This window comes from Crocodylus siamensis, chromosome 5 (assembly GCF_052110815.1).
Source record: "Crocodylus siamensis isolate JL-2025a chromosome 5, ASM5211081v1, whole genome shotgun sequence".
NCBI lineage: Eukaryota > Metazoa > Chordata > Crocodylia > Crocodylidae > Crocodylus > Crocodylus siamensis.
In genome coordinates this window covers 37,924,633-37,942,359 of record NC_143399.1, presented here as the reverse complement: position 1 = coordinate 37,942,359, position 17,727 = coordinate 37,924,633, and the positions used below count along the sequence as shown (strand labels likewise).

Below are 17,727 nucleotides of genomic sequence, written 5' to 3'. Positions count from 1 at the left end.
GGGGGAGGGGTTCTGACAGCTCTGGGGGGAGGAGTCTGCCTTAAAGGAGACTGAGTGCGGGGGGGGGTCCCCCCAGGCAAGGCCTGAAGTGTCCCCCTCCACCCCCAGCCAGCCCTGGGGACGCCCACACTGCCTGCCTGATCCCCACTCTCCATGTGCCCTTTCACAGTCCCCACCCCACCCTCACAGGAGCCCCCAGAGCCAAACCCACCCACGGCCACAGCCTGGGGCCAGGAGGACAGCAGGGTCTAGTGGGCTGGGAGGCAGGATGCCTAGGTGATCTCCCAGTTCCAGGAAAGAAACAGGGCACAGTGAGTTAAGTGCAGAGGAGGAGGGTATACCCCGGACACCTGGTCTCTATCCCCAGCATGGGGAGGGGAGTGGGGTCTGGTGGCTCAGCATGGGGAAAGGGGCTGGGAGCCCGGAGGCCTGGGTCCCTCAGTGGGCAGTATGCCTGTGGCTGACCGTCAGCAATGACGTGGGACTGTTGTGCAGTGGGGCACAAGGCCAGGGAGAAGGGTGGTCAGAGGTCCAGGCATGGCGGGAGGGGGGCGGCTGCTCCAGGATCATCCTGCCCTTTGGCACCAGCAGGACCTGGTTAATCAGTAACTGGGGGTACAAACGCCCAGGCCCCGAGTCATCAGTGTCACACAGACGGGACGGGCCCCACCATGCCCCACAGCGCCCCCCTGTTCCTGGCCCTGCTCTGTCTGCTGCTGCCCCTGGGAGGCAACAAAGCCAAAGGTATGGGCCCTAGATGGGATCCCCCCCGGCTGGGAGCTCTGCCCTCCATGCCAGGCTGGCACCCCCACCTCAGGCTTACAGGCGCTCCCCACTCACTGTTCCCTGCTCCCTTTCCTGTACTGATCCCCTCCTCCATCCAGGAAGGACCCAGGAGTCCTGGCTCCTAAATCCCACCCCCTCTCTCTGCTCAAACCCACCAGGTCCCTGTCCCTTCCCAGGGCTGAGACAGAACCCAGGAGTCCTGGCTCTCCAGCTGCCCCTTGCTCCAGCCCACCAGCCCCCACTCCCTTCCCAGAGCTAGGAGAGAACCCAGGAGTCCTGCCTGGCTCCCAGCCTCCCCCACCCCTTGCCCTAATAACTAGACCCTCCTCCCTACTGAGAGCGGGGTAGAACCCAGGCTGGGGGCTGGGCCGCCATGTGCCCGCTCTGTCCCTTCACGTCCTGGTTCCAGCTCATTTTTCTCTCCCCACCCAGGGGACGCCGTAGGCTGTAAATAGCCTTCAGGCAGCTCTGGGAACAGGCCCAATCCTGGGCCCAGTCAGTCTGTGCAAGACAGACAGACTGACAGGTTGGGGGCTATGGACAGATAGACAGGGAAGTGTATGGTGTTGGATGGATAGCCAGACAGAGGGCTGGCTCCCCTTGGGGTTGGACAGCTGGAGGAGCATGTGCAGGAAACAGGCAGACAGGCAGGAGCATTTCCAGGGATAGGTGGACAGATAGGGGGTACTCATGGGGGTCGACAGACAGACATGCACAGCAGGAGATAAGTCGACAGGACGAAGCATGAGGATGAGCTGGGACAGACAGACAGAACAGGCATAGCCAAGCCAAGTTCTCAACCCCACTCCTAGCTCTGACCTGCCATTCACCGGTCACTGAAGGGACTGCAGGATGCCCTGTCCCCTTGTCCAGGGGAAGGATGGAGAGTCCTCCCCTCCTCCACTCACTATCACTTTGCCCCTCCTGGACTTGAAACACAGGTGGGCCAGGACCCCCGTATAAATGGCTGACCGGCAGCCCACACTCCTGGGTTCTATCCCAGCTCTAGGGGGTGGAGGGAGTGGGACTTGGTGGGGTAAAGTAAGGGGGAGCCTGGGAACCAGGACTCCTGGGTTCCAGCTCAGCCCCGTGAGGGGAGTGGGGCCCGGGAGCCAGGACTTCTGCATTCTGGTGGCCGCAAGTTCTGTCTAGCTGCTGGGCCTCAGTTTCCCCGTTGGTGACAAGCGAAGTTACCCCAAGGTATTCCCCACTTTAATGTCTCTGCCCCCACAGGTGCCACCCAGCCTGGCCCTTGCACAGGTTGGAGAGAGGAGAGTGCCACAGCAAATCTGACCAACCAGACCTGCCAGCGCAGCTGCCGGCATGATCGCAACTGCCTAGGCCGGCGGCAGTGCCTGTGTGATGGTGCCTGTGGGCTCAGCTGCGTCATGCCTGGTAAGGACCTTTCTAGCCCATGGCCCACCACCTGCCTGCTCCCACCCCACCAGGCTGGGGAGAGAACCCACGAGTCCTGCCTTTCAACCCTGCTATTTTTGTGTGTCCCCAGGCCGGAGCTGCTTATGGCCAGTGAAGTTGGAGAACGCCAAGACCCACCTGGTCCAGGACACTCATAGCTTTGGAGCCCTCATGGAGGTGACCTGCCAGACAGGCTTCATCATGGGCACCGGGCAGGGGGCGGCACTCAGCCGATGCCAGGGAGACCGGAGGTGGAGCCTGACCCCAACATGTCGACGTAAGGGCCTGGGCCCCAGGGCCTCAGCAGCCAGCCCCCAATACCCACTTCCAACACCATCATTGGCCACCAAACTCCCACTGCCAACACCATAATAGACCAACAATCCCTACCGTCTACCACCAATCAACCACCAAACCCTTCCACCAATACCATCATTGGCCACCAACCCCCCACTGCCAACACTGTTACTGGCCACCAATCCTCACTGTCAACACTATCACTGGCCACTGAGCCCCACTGCCAAAACTGTCACTGGCCACCAATCCCCACTGCCAATACCTTCACTGATCCCCAACACCCACTGCCAAGAGCCAGTTGCCAATAGTGGCGCCAACCAACAGTAACTGCCACAGACACCATAGCAACCAGCTGGTCCTGTGCACAGTTGCCCACCAACCTCACACCTGCCACCAGCTACAATGCCCAACCCCAACCAGCAAGTCAGCAGTCACAACCACCATGAACCCCACTGCCCATCTGCTGCTGGCACAGCCCACACCAACACCATCAATGGTGTGCTCAGCTCGCAAGGTACCCCCGCAGGTCACTCACCACATCCACTCCCTGCCTCAGGGCATGCTTCCAGCTCAGGCACACAAGAAGCAATGGCCTTGATAGCACCCAGCCACAGCCCCCTACCATGCATGGGGATGGACCCCAGGAGTGCAGGCTGTCTGGGCTCTGGCTGTAAGCCACTAGAACATACACCCAGAGTTGGGAGAACCCAGGAGTCCTGGCTGCCAACCTCCCTGCTCTGACCCACCACATCCCTCACCAGAGCTAGGGTAGAACCCAAGTGTCCTGGCTCCCAGGTCCCCATGCTTCCCTTCCGTATAGCATCCAGCCAGGCAGCCCAGGCCAGATGGTGTTTTGCAGGGGTGGGTGGAAGGGTCTGGGCCGGTAGGTGCAAAGGGGAACACATCCCTGGCGGGAGCAGACCTACATTCGGAGGCACCGCAGCCATCCTGGTCTGTGTCCCACTGCCCTCCCAGGGCCTCCCAGGATAGCTCGCCTGGAGCTAAAGGGGGTTAGGGGGTCACCTCCCATGGGGCAGCGCCTGGGGCCTCATGGAAACTTTACCCAGGTGTAACACAGCTACCAGGCAGCTTGCAGGCAGATTATAGCAAGGAAAAGAGAGGGGAGGGAAAGAGGACTTGGAGCCAGGATGCATGGGTTCTATCCCAGCTCATGGAAGGAAGTGTGGCCTAGTGAGTAGGGCTAGAAGCCAGGACACCTGGGTTCTATCACAGCCCTGGGTGTTGGTGCAGTGCTGCAGGTACAAGGACCCCTCCATGCCTGAGATTCTGACCTCTCAAGGTAACTTAGAAACTGTTGCCTCCAACCCCGAGCTCTTGTCCTGATGTCACAGCCACACTTTGAACCCCACTGCTGCCTAGCCTTGAGATCTCTAGGGAAGGAACCCAGGTGTCCTGAACCCCTGCTAGCACCCTCATGCCTCCATCCCTATTTGGGGGGAGCAGAGAGCTACCCTTTGTGGCAGCATGAGGCATCCCACCAAACTGGCAGAACCCAGGAAACAGCAGAAGCAGAACAGGAAAAAGGGGGGAGAGGGTTTTATAGGGAGGGAGGGGGTGGGGCCAGTGGGGGAGGAGGAGCTTGTAGGGAATGGGCAGGGCCAACAAATTCCAAGGAAAAGCTGTGGAAAGTGGGAGGGAGGGGCCAACTGGGTAAAGGGGAGGGGATACAGGGAGGGGAGGGGAGGGGCAGGGCTGAATAGGTGAGGGCAGGTTGGGCAGAATGGTATTCAGGGAAAGGGTGGGGCAAAGGAAAAGTGGGTGTGGCCTCTTGAAAGAGGTGGGGCCATGCTCCAGGAGATAGAGTGGGTGGTAATTTCTCTTAAAGAGCGGGGGGCATCCCTGACTCCATCATCCCGTGCTGGTGTAGGGACCACATTAGGTTTCCACCTGGGAACCCTTAATGCCCAAGTTGTGTCTGGAGGACAGTAATTCTGTGTCTGGTGGGGGTTGGGGGAAGCAGCTATCTGGCACTCTGGGCTCTCAAGGATGTATCCCCAGTCAATACCTCCCCGTTCCTCTGTTGCAGGAGACTTGAGCCTGGCATCCTGTGGGCCTCCGCCAGAGATAGACCACGGCTTCCACCACGGTGCCTCCTATAGGACAGGCCAGGAAGTGCAGTACCAGTGCAAGCGGGGGTGAGTACCCCACTCCACCCCCTCAGTGCCCTCCAGCCCTGATGGCCTGTGTCTCACTTCCCACTTCTTCCCCCATAGGTACCAGCTGGAAGGGCTGGACACCCTCCGGTGCCAGGAGAACCAGGGATGGTCTGGGCCTGCACCTGTCTGCCGCCGTAAGTGGAACATAGCCCAGGGGTCACTTCAGTCCAGGGGAGCCCCGTTCTGATCCAGTCCCTAGGGCTCTGACTCAGGGTTTGCCTTTGCCCTGATGAAGGGCTGCAGGCCAGGAGGAAAACCCAGACCTAGAACAAGGGACCATGCTCTTGGGACGGGATGTGAGAGATCCTGTCACCACCTTGCATCCACCTACTCCCACATCTCCACACACCATCCACCCTCCCATCTGCCCCTGTCAGGGCTTGACCCCAGAGGTTCACAACCCAGGGAACCAGAAGCACACAGGGTCCAGACTAGAGTCCAGTATTAGGGGATCAGGAGCAGGTAGGTAAGGAGGCCAAGGTCCATAAGGGACCAAAATGTGGGTGATCACAGAAGTAGAGCCACAAGCTGGGGGTGCTGGTCAGGAGACCAGAGTCACTAACTAGAGGGCTGGAGCCAGCAGCTGTAGCTGTAAAGAACCAGAACATGGGTGACTGATGGCTAAACTACAGCCATGAGTGAGGAGCTCATGGTCAGAAGACAGGGGTCTGGGGAAGTCAGGAGCAAAAGGTGGGGCAGGAAAAGGGGTCAGGGACCAGCACATCTGTCTGGAGCTCAGGGGCCCTGGCTGGAGTCTAGAACAGAGTCAGCCAGCAGGGAGCCAACAAGCAGAAACCATAAACAAGGCATCACAGCCCAGAGTTGCCCAAAGCCCCCATCCAGTCCAGTAGCCTTCTGGGCATTGAACCAGCTTTAGTTTATAACCAGGCAGCCACACCCATGCAATTGGGGCCAGTTGGGGGTTGTCAGGCTTCAGGCAGCCAGGCCCACTGGAGTAACCATGGCCATCTGGGGGCAACTTAGTCTGCCTGCTGCCCTGACTCCTGGCAGTCCCCACACACCACCCATAAACCCCTCCATCAGCCCCTCCACCTGCCTGTCCAGCCCCACACATTGTTGGTTGCTTCCAAGGCTGGGGATTTTGGCTGGGCTGGGCTGTGCCCATGCTTTTACTGGGACTTAAAGCTGGAGGTTCCTGACTGAAGGGTCTTGTCCTCTGCTCAGGGTCAAACCAATCACCATATTTGGGATCAGGAAGGAATTTTACCCCCTAGTCAGATTGGTGCAGACTGTGGGGTTTTTTGCCTTCTTCTACAGTAGGGCCATGGCCTCTACCTGGGATTTCTTGACTGTATATTAACAACCTTTTATGGCAGCAGGACATTGGCTGCCGTGGTCCTCCTGGTTTACCAGTGACAGGTTCAGGTGTTACATCCTGTGTGGTGTCAGTACTTTTACAAAGTGGTTAAACAATGGATTTGTAGGGATTGATTTGGAGAGGTCTGATCCTGCTTCAGGCATGGGGGTGGACTAGATGCCCCCTTGAGGAGCCTTCCAGGCCGAGTTCCCTACAACTAGGACTCTATTCATCCATCCATCAATCCATCCCCACCTTCCCTGCCCATCTATCCCCCACTCACACATCCACTCCTTTGCCTGTCTGCCTAACCCTGCTGTCCATGTGCCTCCAGCCATGTTCTGCCCCCCGCCACAGGCCGTGGCCAAGGGCTACCTGGTGGCGGTGAAGAAGGCACAGTACCGGGCAGGAGAGGTGATCTACTACCTCTGCAAACGAGGCCTCCTGATGGACGGCTCCAACCGCGTCACGTGCCTCCAGAATGGCACCTGGTCCCCGCAGCCCTTCTGCAGAGGTAATGCCCGGCCCAGACCTGGAATGCCCATAGAGCCCACCTAGCTCCCCTCCCCCCAGGGTTAGCCCCACCTACCGAAGTATCCCACCCCCTCCTGCCCTGCATCAGGCCTATCTAGCACAGCATCCTGCCTCTGTAGCCCGCTGCGAGGTCCCAGCCAAGCGTAGCCGTGTGCTGTACCAGGGCATGAAGCTGTGGGTTCAGGAGATCCCTGAGGGGCTGGTCCAACATGGAGAGACTGTAAGCTTCTACTGCCGCAACCAGAACCAGACCTGTAGCTACCTGGCATCAACCCGCTGCTTCGACGGGGTCCTGCCCCTGCCAGTGTGCTACAATGGTGAGTGGCCTGGGTGGAGGGAATTGTTAGAGATGTGCAACAGCCAGGTGGGAATCTGGAAGGGAACTGTGGGTAAGGAAGAGGTAATCTATTGGGCTTGGAGAGGGAGGGTCAGGGTCCCCTCTTTTCCATCTCATTGACCCTGCCTGTCTCATTACAGAGCCCACCTGGCTGCAGTATACCCTCTATCCCAAGCGTGTGGTCTCTGAGATCCAATCCTGCTGAACCCTCACCCATCCCTGACATCCCCCCACCCTCCAAGATGAATGGACAGAAAAACCCTGGTGCTGGGTCGGGGGTAGGAACCTGGAAGGAGCCGGAGCCAGCAACACTGAACAAGGAGACCCATCCTAGCTGCAGGAGGGGAGAGGGCAGCAAGGAGTAGGCCTGCTTTGTCCATTCTAGACAGTAAAGGGATCCAGCCCTGGCTTTAGACTCTGCTTCCCCCTCCCTCCCCCCCCCCCCCCCCTTCCACCCCCCAACACTTTATGGGCCACTCTAGGCAGCAGGATGGAAGACAGCCAAAATCCACCCCCAGCTGCCAGGAAATCCAGTACCCCCCACATATGGGACATGGGCAGCCAGTCAATTCCAGGGCTGGTCAACAGCTATCCACTTCAGTCCCTTTTCTATTCATCCTGAGGGACATCCAGTCCCAGGTTTCTCCCCCATCACCATAGGGTGCCTCCTGCCAGTCCTTTGTCTGGAGAGGAACCCATTTCAGTCTATTCCAACTCACAAGGAAGGATGTAGTGCCAGGTTTTCTCCTCCCAGGACACAGCAGGTCCTGGCCCGGGTCCCTGGAATGGACACCAAGCCCCTCAGTGTGTGAGGAGCAGGGGTGGGAGGAGGGTTTCTTTGGCATTTCTGGGGTGGGGGCCAACATGCCCCTTGTATTTATTTGTTGTGAAATCACCATTTGTATTAAAGAAATAAACCTGAGTGTGGTACTGAACCCCAGCCCAGAATCCTCTAGGGCAGCATGACTGGGGGGCCCGTGGGTCTGGACCATATTGGGACTCCCCACTGCCCCTGTCTGAGGATCTCCCCCCACTGGCTAAAGGAGAGGGTCAGATTGGCAGCTCTGTGGGCTGCCACTGGGAGCCCCCACAGGACAATCACTCCCTCTAGGCCATGTGTGTGTGGGGGGAGGGGGACAGGAGGCCTCCCACTACAGGGCCCCACCTGGAGCAGGGACATGGTGCCCCACGCTGGGGTGGTTTCCTGGAATGTTCTGTTTTGGTCTTGTCTGGGGCCCAGCCAGGAACACAAGGGCAAAGACCTGGGTGTGTTTGCACAGGATTATGAAGGGATAGAGGGTAAAGGCCATGGGGGGGTGGGGGCTGCAACACAGCAGCCCCACACCCACACTCATCCGCCTGTCTGTACTGCAGAGCAGATCGCAGCAGTGACCAACTGCACCCCATGACACCCAAGCCCTTTTGCCCTGAGGAACTGCCTGCTGCCAGAGCCCAGAGCAAATCACGAGGCCCAGAAAAAGGAAGAGCAGGGCCAACTCCCTCTGACCCAGAGTTGAGACAAGTGTGGGAGTAGCCATAGGGGACCCTACAGGGAGAGATTCCTATCCTTTGCCACCAGGGGTCAGGGCTGGGCTGTCTTCTGATGCAGCAAGGAGCTGGGATCCAGGGGTAGGGGCCCAGGGCAGGGGTGAGTGGGTGTGTCTCATCTTGTGTGTTCCCCACCCTGTGCCTCCAGGGTTAATTATTAGGGACTGAGCTAGTGCAGCAGGGAGGGCTGTGCTTGGTGTCTGAGAGGCAGGTGGGAACCCACCCACCCCAGTCCTTTCCTAGAGCTGGGGTACAACCTAGCTGGGGGGGCTCGAGGTATCAGAGGGCTATGATGAGTGGTCCCTGAAGGATGAGAGTGAGCAGCCCTCTGAGGATGGAGGCATCTGGACTGCATTGTGAGGGGCACAGTTTGGAGTGGATGTGGAAGGAAAGGCAGGTGGGTACAGATACAGAGGGCTGCGTACAGGGACAGACAGACAGACAGACAAGGCTGTGTAGGGTGACAGAGAGAGGGATGGTACCTATGAGAATAGACAAAGCTGTGTGTGAGGACAGACAGACAGGGGTGTGGGTGGGGACAGGCAGATGCGGACAGGGCTGGATAGATAGGCAGACAAGCACTGTCTGCAGACTAGATAGAGTCCCCTGTGCAGACTGGTCTCTGCAGCTTGGAGCACTGTGTCCCACCCTGCAGGGCTCATGGATGGGACATGGTGCTTGGGGACAGCTGAGCAGGGTAGATAGCACCCACATCCATCTGTCCTGCCACACACCGCTCTGGGAAATGCACTGGCATGCTGATGCAGTAGAGGAGACAGTAGGGATTGATGGGAGCTAGGGTTGGCAACCGTTTGAATCTATTCCGGGAAGTTTCTGAAACACCAACGTGCCCATGACACACAACGCAAATGTTCCCGTGTGCTTATGCGTATCAGTTACGGATTACAGTGCATAGACTTTACGTCAGGAAGGCAAATGCACGTTATTATTACATTTAACAAAACCCACTGGACTGCTGTATAAATCGGATTCAACATCTAATATTTATTTTAATGAATGCCTTTTCATTTATCTCCTGGGTGACTCTCAGCCATCTCCTGTAGATTTATATCTAATTCCTGGAGACTCCAGGGCAATCCTGAAGGACTGGCAGCCGTACTGGGAGCCAGGGTGCCTGGGTCCCATCTCAGCTCTGGGAGCAGGTTGGGGAGGAGGGGCACTATGAGCCAGGACACCTGGATTTTCTTCGTCTCTCCCCGGCCTCTTGGCTTTGTCCTCCATGGGCTCATCCTCTGTGCCTGGCTTCAGGGCGCTGCTGGGAATGGGATAAAACCTAGGAGTCCAGGCTCCCAGCTCTAACCCACCAGACTCCACTGCGTGCTTCAGTTGGGAGGGCTCAGGGACGAAAAGGAGGTTGGGTCCCTCCCAGAGGGATAGCAGGGAGAGAAGAGGTTAAGAGCAGTCCAGCTGGAAAGCAGCAGCCTTGCAGCCAGCAATCCCATCCCCGCCCACCCCCACCTGAAGCCCAGGAGCCAACAGGACCCGCCTGCCCAGGCCTGGAAAACCCAGGGTTGCAGGCTATATATAGGTATGACTTCAGCCAGCTGCCTTCAGGCACCACCTCTGGGGTGGGGCGTGTTGGGGCCTGGCTATACAAAGCCCCTCACCCTGCGCTGAAATGCAGCCACCTCTAGGGTGGGGCATGGGAGGTGGAGGAGGGCTGAGCACTGCTGTCTTGCCAACCTGTGGCATGTCACATCCTGAGGCCCTACCCAGTGGGGAGAACAACAGCTGTGTTCACAGGGCTCCCTGGAGCAGAAATGGAGTTGGAGCCACAAGCTGGAGTTTCCATTCCCTTCCCCAGAGGCTCAGCTGCAGACTCTAGACAGATGCAGACTGTCCAGTGACATAGCTCGACCCCTCCTCCCTGCCTCCAGCCAGTGCCCCAGCCTGGGCCAGCACCCCACCTCCCAGAAGGGAAAGACCCCTTCCTTAGTCCAGCCCTGAGCCAGCTGGCCTCTGCACACAGTGAATAACTTCTCCCAACACCAACTTCCCCCTGAGGAAGCCATAAGAACCCCATCGGCGGCTTGTGCTGCCCAGCCACACCCAAGAGACAGAAAGCACAGACAGAAAGAACATTTTACACTTTTATTGTTCTGTTATCAGGGTTTTTTTCCCCTCTATATATTGATATGGATATAAAAACTCCTCAATTTGGTAACTCAGTCGTGATGGAACAAGCTGTTGTTTGGATTTCCTCTGAGCTTACAGGAGTGTAAAAAAAAGATACAAAAATCCAATGAATGATACAAAGAGTCAAGCGTCTAGCTAACTTCTAGCAAAGTGAGGCATGGGATTTTTGCAGTAAGTGGGACATTACCTTTAAGATAATTTATAACACCTGGATAAATATTCAGGAATGAAGCAAATGTTTGTTTTCCAGCACGGGGAGGGATTCAGTGATTCACCTTTAAGATGCTAGCAGGCAAATGCTTCTGACCCCCAGATAAATATTGTCATTAAAAGCTAATTCTCTTTAACCAAGAAAGTCCTTTGGCAGCAAGATGACCAAGTGGGCCCATTACCTTTAAGAAGCCAGCCAGCAAGCCTTTCAACCTCCAGACAAATCTTTTCAGTAAAGGGGAGTTGTCACCTCTCCTTTAGTTTCTCCCTGCCCTTTTGCCCATGATGAATTATTTGGGACTGGCAGCACTGGCTTCTAAGTCCCAACACATGCTGGACCTACTGGTCTACACTGGTCCTCGTGGTCAGTCCCCAGACCTGCCCTGGTTACTGCTGCCACTGGGGTAAAGGGCTAAGAACCAGCAATCAGCCTGAATTCCCCCTCCCAGATCAGACACTGCTGTGGTGCAGGGAGGGGATGTGGCAGCTTCTGGCTCATAAGACCTCCAGGCTGAGGTGGGGCAGGGGTGTATCCAAAGCAATTAGGTATGAAAAGGGGGAAGGAAGAGAGAGAGGGAGGGGGAAAAGAAAATGAAGAAGAGAAGGAATGAATAAAGGAAACTGCAGATAGGAAGGAAAATGAGTGCAGAAAAAAGAATGAATGAGGCAAAGAGAAAAGAAGGGACATGAGAGGGCAAGTCCCAGAGAGGAGTGGGGGGAAGGGGCTGGAGGCAGCAGGAAGCCCAGGGTGGGACCCACCTGGCAAGCAGCAGGTGCCAGGCCACACAGCCCCCTCCCTGTCCTTTCCCCCAAGCAGTGCAAGTGCCTAGACTTGAATGAAGATGAGGCGGGCAGAGTAGATCAGGTCGGCCAGGTAGACTAGCAGGTTGATGGCGGTGAGCACGGCGATGGCCAGCACTTTGTCCCAGGTGCAGAAGGTATTATACTGGCAGTTGCTGGGCCGCTTGGGCTCCCCCCCATGCTTACTGTCAAACTTGTAGAGGGGCCAGAGGACGGTGGCAGTGGCGTAGAGGAGCACAGCCAGGAGCGTGTATCCGCTGAGGAACTTGTTGAAGGCACAAGGCAGCCAGCCAGTGCACTCCCCGACACACAGCACAATGACAACCAGTGAAAGGATGAAGCAGATACAGTACACAGCCAGGCACCACTTCAGGGCCTCATGCTGATCATAAACCACTGGCTTGCTGATGAAGACAAAGATGATGCAGGCGATGAAGGTCTCCACCACCTTGAGCAGCCCAGGCACCGTGGCCATGTAGCCGGTGACCTCTCCTGGCTTGGCACGAGTCATAGTGACCTCGGTAGAATAGGCCACACAGGCAAGGCACGAGAAGACAGTGGCAGCAATGCGGTAGTCCTGCCCTGAAGAGGACTGCTTGTCCTTGACATAGGTGACAGGATAGATGACAGAGGCCGAGAGGGTGAAGAGGGCGGCATACATGGCGAAAGTGATGGGGAAGTTCTTCCAGGAGACAGGTATGCGGTGCTGGAGCCCCATAAACTCCACCAGCAGCACCACAACTGTCACGGCAAAGCAGAAGCACCACGAAAACATACACCAATCGCCATTGCCACCCACCGAGCCCCCATGGCTGGCCACTAGGCTGAAGGTGACACAGGTGAAGAGGGCCTCCAGCAGGCGAACGATGCCTACGGAAGATGTCAGCACCTGAGTGTTGCCCACTGAGCTGGAGCGCTGCACTGGCATGGTTGGTTCACCTGGAGGGCAGACAGAGGGAGCGTAAGTGTGCACAGGGCAAGGGGTGCATGGGGAACATGTGCATGTGGGCTGCAAGGGGCACAGGCATAGGCTAACACACACATGGGGCAGCGTGTACAAACACACACAACAAACAGGGGGACAAACAGGCTTAGAGAGAAGTGGGGCACACAGGGGTCAGGGGGCATGCACAGAGGTAGAAGAGAATAGGGCGCACACGCATATACACAGTAAGGGGCAGCACCATTGCACACACAACTGGGCGCTGGTTCTCACTCCCACACCCACATCCCTAGCCCCACTCCCACCCACCCATCTATAATGTCCTCCCCAACCCCTTCACTGTTTCCCCACCCCAGGCCTGGTGTGGGGGAGGGAGATGTACAGCATCCCCCTCATCAGGCCTAGTGGAGACACACACAGACCTTGGGACCCAGGCATCCTGTTGTACTAGGATGGGGGATGTTATAGCCACACAGCACGTGGGGTGTGTCTGTGCTTTATAGGTCAGACTATAGTGGTGTGTGGTACATGGCTAAATAATGCAACTGCCAATTTTTTTCCCCATGTCAATGGAAAGGTGATCTTGTAGTTCATACATACTGTAGATTATATTGTGTCAATTCACTTTACTAATGATTACTCATTGCTGCTTAATTGCCATATTACTGCCTTCCCAGAGCTGGGAGAGAGCCCAGGTATCCAGGCTTCCAGCCCCACAGTTTTAACCCCCAAGAGCCCACTCACCCCCAAAGTAGGGAGAGAACCCAGGCATCCTAGCTCCCAGACTCCATCTTACCCAATGGTACACTTCCTGCGCTGGCTAGAGGCAGCGAGGCCCCAGTGGTGTCCGGCAGGGCGCCAGAGGGTGGTGTTAGAAAGGAACTGCTTGCAGCCTGGAGCCCATATAAGGACAGACAGAAAATCCTTCCCCTCCGGATGTTATTCTCAATCCCAGTTCAACCTAGCAGGGCTGGGACCAGCCCTGGGCTTCCCTGATTCTTGGGGGGAGGACCAGAGCACAGAGCCTCCTTGTTCTGGGAGTTTTCTGTTCAGCAGGGTGGAGCCAGGATGCGTGGGTTCTCTCCCCAGTTCTGGGGAGGTGCAGGAGTGGGATCTAGTAGTCAGAGCAGGCAGGGCTGGGAGCCGGGATGCCTGGGTTCTCCTCCAGGTTGGGTGCTCAATGTCCCTGGAGGGTTACCATGACAAACACAAACACCATGAACAAGGCAGGATCCTTCTGATCCAACTTGGCTAGAGGGAGATGTGCACTAGGGTGTGGCTGAGGGTGGGCAGTGCCAGGGCTGTTTAAAGCCTGCAGAATCCCTAGGGGGTGGATCAGAGCCTCCCTCCCCCCACACCATACACAAGGACCAGGCAGCTCAGACTCCCTGGCTGGGCGTGACTGGATGCAGGGCTCTGTCCACGGGTAGCTTGGAGACATGGAGGAGACTGACCCACAGGTGTGCCTGCGCCTCACAGGGTTTGCACAAGCGCTCACAAGTGTCTTTGGCCCAAGAACAGTCCGGAAATTAGAGCTGGGGTGGGGCAAGGCCCTACCATGGGGGGGAGAGGTGGAGGAGCCCAGGCATGGGCATAAGGGGGTCATCACACGTGTACGCCATATTACACACTTTTAGGACGCAGCCCCATGTACATACACGTGTACACAGAGCTCAAGAAGACTCACCCACCCCACAGAGGCAAGCTCACCCTAGCCCCACAGACAACCCCAGCCCCACAGACACACACCTTTAGGATGCAGCCCCATATACACCCACACCAGCTACACACACAAGCACAGACACACCCCAGACAGGAAACGTCTGTATACACAGATGCATCAGCCAAGACACAAACACATGTAAAAATGCACATTCCCCTGGCAGAGCCCCACACAGTACCCAGGCATCCTGGGTCCCAGCTCCCTCCCAGCTCCATACCACTCCTCTGTCAGAGTTGGGGCAGAACCCAAGTGTCCTGACTCGGTTGCACCCCACCCACTGTAACAGTCCTGTGTGTGAGGAACCCCCCTCCCCCGTGTGCGCGTGTAACTCCCCCCCCCCCTCCAAGAGCTCTTATTTGCAGCAGGAAACTTGGTTTCCAGTTATCTCAGTTTCCAGTCATCTACCCTGGTGCCTGTGAGGGCTGGGGTGCAAGTGCTGCATGCTTGCCAAAACCATGGGCACCAGATACCTCATACCTCACCTAACCCAATGCCCTGGGGTCAGGGGAGCTGGCCACACTTTCTGGGGCTGGGCAGCAATTACACACGTGTGCACACATGCACAAGCAAGGAGCCCCCCCTACCCCGAGCAGCCTCACAATTACAGATGGGGGGATGGAGATGGGGAAGGGCTGCATTGGGGGGTTGAATATCAGCATGTATTTCCACCCCCACCATACCCTTATGCATGCACATGTGCATGTGCGCATGCACATGCACACACACACACGAGTGCACAAGCAAGGAGCTACTCCCTCCTTCCCCCTGCACCAAGAATCCCTGCAGTCACTGAAAGGGGGACAAAGACAGGGAAGGGCTGCAATGGGGTTACAATATCAAGGTGCATTTCCAACCCCACCACACCCTTATGCACGTGCACATGTGCACACACACTAGTGCAGAAACAAGGATCCCTCCTCCCCCCCCCCCAGCAGACCCACAATCAACGACAAGGGGACAGAGGCAGGGAAGGGCTGTACTAGGGAGCAGAATATCAGGGTGCATTTCCACCCCACCATGCCCTGGCACACGTGTATGCACACACACACACCCTGCCCTTCCCAAGGGAGTCTGGGGGGAAATGACTAGGAGTTTACTGCCACCTCCTGTTTCAGGGGTGCTGACAACCCGAGCCCCTTATAATGACCCCCCCAGGGAGAAGAGTGCAGCAGGACTCTGTCAGGGAGACCTGCGACGGGTTAGAGCAGGGTGGGGCACGGCCCAGGACGCCTGGCTTCGCCCCTGGCTCGGGTTGGGGAAAGGGACCTGGTGGGTCGGGTTTGCAGCCCGGACCCTGGGTTCCAGCCCTGGCTGTGGGAGTGGAGGGGAGCGGGCTCCGGTGGGTTGGAGCAAGAAGCCAGAACGCCTGGGTTCTCCCCTAGCTTGGAGGTCGGGCGGTGCCCTCAGCTCCCGGAGGATGCGGCAAAGCCCTGATCCCCTCGCTTCCCCTCCCCCAGCCAGGGCACGGGCAGCCGCGGGGCTCGCCCCAGGCTCCCGTCGGTGCCGGGCAAGGCACTTACGCGGCGCGGGGTCCGGAGCTGGACGCGAGTCGGGGTCGGGGTCGGTACCGGCGCGGGGCGCACGGGCAGGCGGGCCGGGTGTGGCGGGTGGCGGGAGGAAGAGGGCGCGGGGCGGGGCGAGGAGGACAGGCGGACAGACACCCCCCGGCACCGCCCCGAGCGCTGGTTGTCCGTCTGCCACCGCCACACACACACACACACTCCACAGCACGCACCACGTAAGACACCCACATATCACACCGCCGCGACACACTCAGCAATCGCCACTCCGCACACGCACGCACTGACCCAATAGACCCCACTCCACACACACACACACACACACACACTGACTTTACCCCCAATATACACGCACGCAGCAGTCTCCACGCTACAGACAGACACCCCACAACACCCCGCCCCCCGCTTTGAAATGTCTCCGGGCAGACCCGCTTCCCAGTGTTGGTTGTTATTGTTATTCACCCGGGGGACTTCCTGCCACAGGGCGGGTGATGGGGCCGCGAACACCGCCTCGGGGCGCCCAAACGCGGCTTCCTGACCGCTCCCTCACGGCTGCGAGCTTCCCGCCCGCACTGCCCCAGTGCAACTCCAGTGCTGCGAGCTTCCCCAAGCAGTGCCCCAGTGCTGTGAGCTTCCTCCCAGCCGTGCCTCAGGGCTGCGGGCTTCCGCAACAGTGTCCCAGCCTGCGAGCTTCTCCCAGCAGTGCCTCCAGCTGGGGAGTGCCCCAGTACTGTAAATTCCTTCCAGCAATGTCCCAGTGCTGCGAGCTTCCCCCCCCCAGCATTGCCCACCGACCGGTGGCCGCGGGTTCAAGTGCTGTTTGGTGGGACTGTTTGCGGTTGCCACGGAGACGCAGGGCCGGGGGTTCCGAGCTCACGCGGCTGGAGCTGACATCTGGCGTGAGGGGGAGGGGGAAAGTGATTCCCCCCCCACCAGTGCCAGAGGCTCTGCCCCCAGGCCACGCCCCTCGAGCCTAAATATTTTGTTGCCTGGGCAAACCGAGATGCCCCTCCCCCGCAATCGGGCCGCTGGAAGCTGGGAAGCCTGGGCTCCCCCGCCCCGCCGGGTCAGGGCTGGGAGAGCGGCTGCTGTTCGCAGGACTGCAGCCAGGACGCCGCCTGGGTTCCACCCATCCACCGCCAGGCGCAAGTTTTGCCCGCGAGGGCAGGGCCTGGCTCCGGCTGCGGACAACCCCACCCCAAAACCCGCGGGAAATGAGTTTGCGAGAACTCAGCCTAGTGCCCTACTGCTGCCCCCAGAAACCAGCAGAAATAGCAAAGCTGGGGCAGCACCCTGCCTGCTGCAGCAGGGGAGGGCACAGCTGCAGCCAGCCCGTGGGTAGAGAGGGGACAGAGCCCAAGTGTCCTGGCTCCCAGGACCACCCCCACTCAACTCCACTCCCCAGCTGGAGAAAACCCAGTCCCCAGCCCTCCTCTGACCCTCTGGCTTGCTCTTCCCTCCCAAAGGTGGTAGAGAACCCAGGCTCCAACCTCCTGCTCCAACTCCCCAGACCAGGGGTGGGCAATTATTAGGGCCCATGGGCCACTGAGAGTTTTGGTGAATGGCTGCAGGCCAGGTCAGGTCCCCCCTGACCCCACAGCTACCAAAACTACCCGAGCAGCTGGCTGGATGGGATGGGGCTGCAGGCTGGTGGGCAGGGAGCCATGTCCAGGAGCCAGGGCAGAGCTGCAATCTGCTGCCCACACACCCCTACGACAGATGCCAGTTCTCCAGGCAGAGACACGCAGGGAGTGGGAGCCCAGCCAGAACCTTGCAGGCAGGGTGCACTAGGTGCATGGGGGGGGGGTGTGGAAAGCAGGGTCCCACACCCAGGCAGATGCTACTCCCCACCCATCTGCAGCCCCATCCAGGCTGCCTGCCCAGGCCAGCCCCAGTGGGTCTCCATGAAGATCCCACCCATCCACTCTGTGTGGTGCCCCAGATGGGGATGGGGTAGGGT

The 17,727-nt window shown here is 58.3% G+C and overlaps 2 protein-coding genes across 4 annotated transcripts; one reads left to right on the top strand and one right to left on the bottom strand.

Annotated features, from left to right (window-relative positions):
• The first annotated feature begins 628 nt into the window (after window positions 1-628).
• LOC149863766 (beta-2-glycoprotein 1-like) lies at window positions 629-7,800 on the top strand. The gene is made up of 8 exons (XM_090049432.1): window positions 629-744; window positions 2,020-2,181; window positions 2,294-2,479; window positions 4,547-4,655; window positions 4,734-4,810; window positions 6,329-6,508; window positions 6,648-6,845; window positions 7,006-7,800. Exons 1-8 carry the CDS (start codon window positions 672-674, stop codon window positions 7,068-7,070), a joined length of 1,050 nt encoding a protein of 349 aa, XP_089905558.1. The 5' UTR covers window positions 629-671; the 3' UTR covers window positions 7,071-7,800.
• A 2,711-nt stretch (window positions 7,801-10,511) lies between these two features.
• MYADM (myeloid associated differentiation marker) lies at window positions 10,512-16,366 on the bottom strand. 3 transcript variants are annotated; one of them, XM_090049205.1, is made up of 2 exons: window positions 16,230-16,366; window positions 10,512-12,520 (listed from the first exon to the last, which is right to left on the bottom strand). In XM_090049205.1, the coding sequence occupies exon 2, from the start codon at window positions 12,507-12,509 to the stop codon at window positions 11,607-11,609; it is 903 nt and encodes a 300-aa protein (XP_089905331.1). In that variant the 5' UTR covers window positions 12,510-12,520; window positions 16,230-16,366; the 3' UTR covers window positions 10,512-11,606. The 3 variants fall into 3 exon arrangements, with proteins under 3 accessions (XP_089905331.1, XP_089905328.1, XP_089905330.1); XM_090049202.1 differs by lacking the exon at window positions 16,230-16,366 and adding an exon at window positions 15,768-15,921; XM_090049204.1 differs by lacking the exon at window positions 16,230-16,366 and adding an exon at window positions 13,321-14,305.
• Window positions 16,367-17,727: the final 1,361 nt, after the last annotated feature.

What these genes read in the sequence shown, in the direction of transcription:
- MYADM (XM_090049205.1), bottom strand. Translation starts at nt 12,509, where the DNA reads ATGCCAGTGCAGCGCTCCAGCTCAGTGGGCAACACTCAGGTGCTGACA.
- LOC149863766 (XM_090049432.1), top strand. Translation starts at nt 672, where the DNA reads ATGCCCCACAGCGCCCCCCTGTTCCTGGCCCTGCTCTGTCTGCTGCTG. An exon ending in GCTCAGCTGCGTCATGCCTG is followed by an intron (nt 2,182 to 2,293) that starts GTAAGGACCTTT and finishes GTGTGTCCCCAG; the next exon opens with GCCGGAGCTGCTTATGGCCA. An exon ending in CCTGACCCCAACATGTCGAC is followed by an intron (nt 2,480 to 4,546) that starts GTAAGGGCCTGG and finishes CCTCTGTTGCAG; the next exon opens with GAGACTTGAGCCTGGCATCC.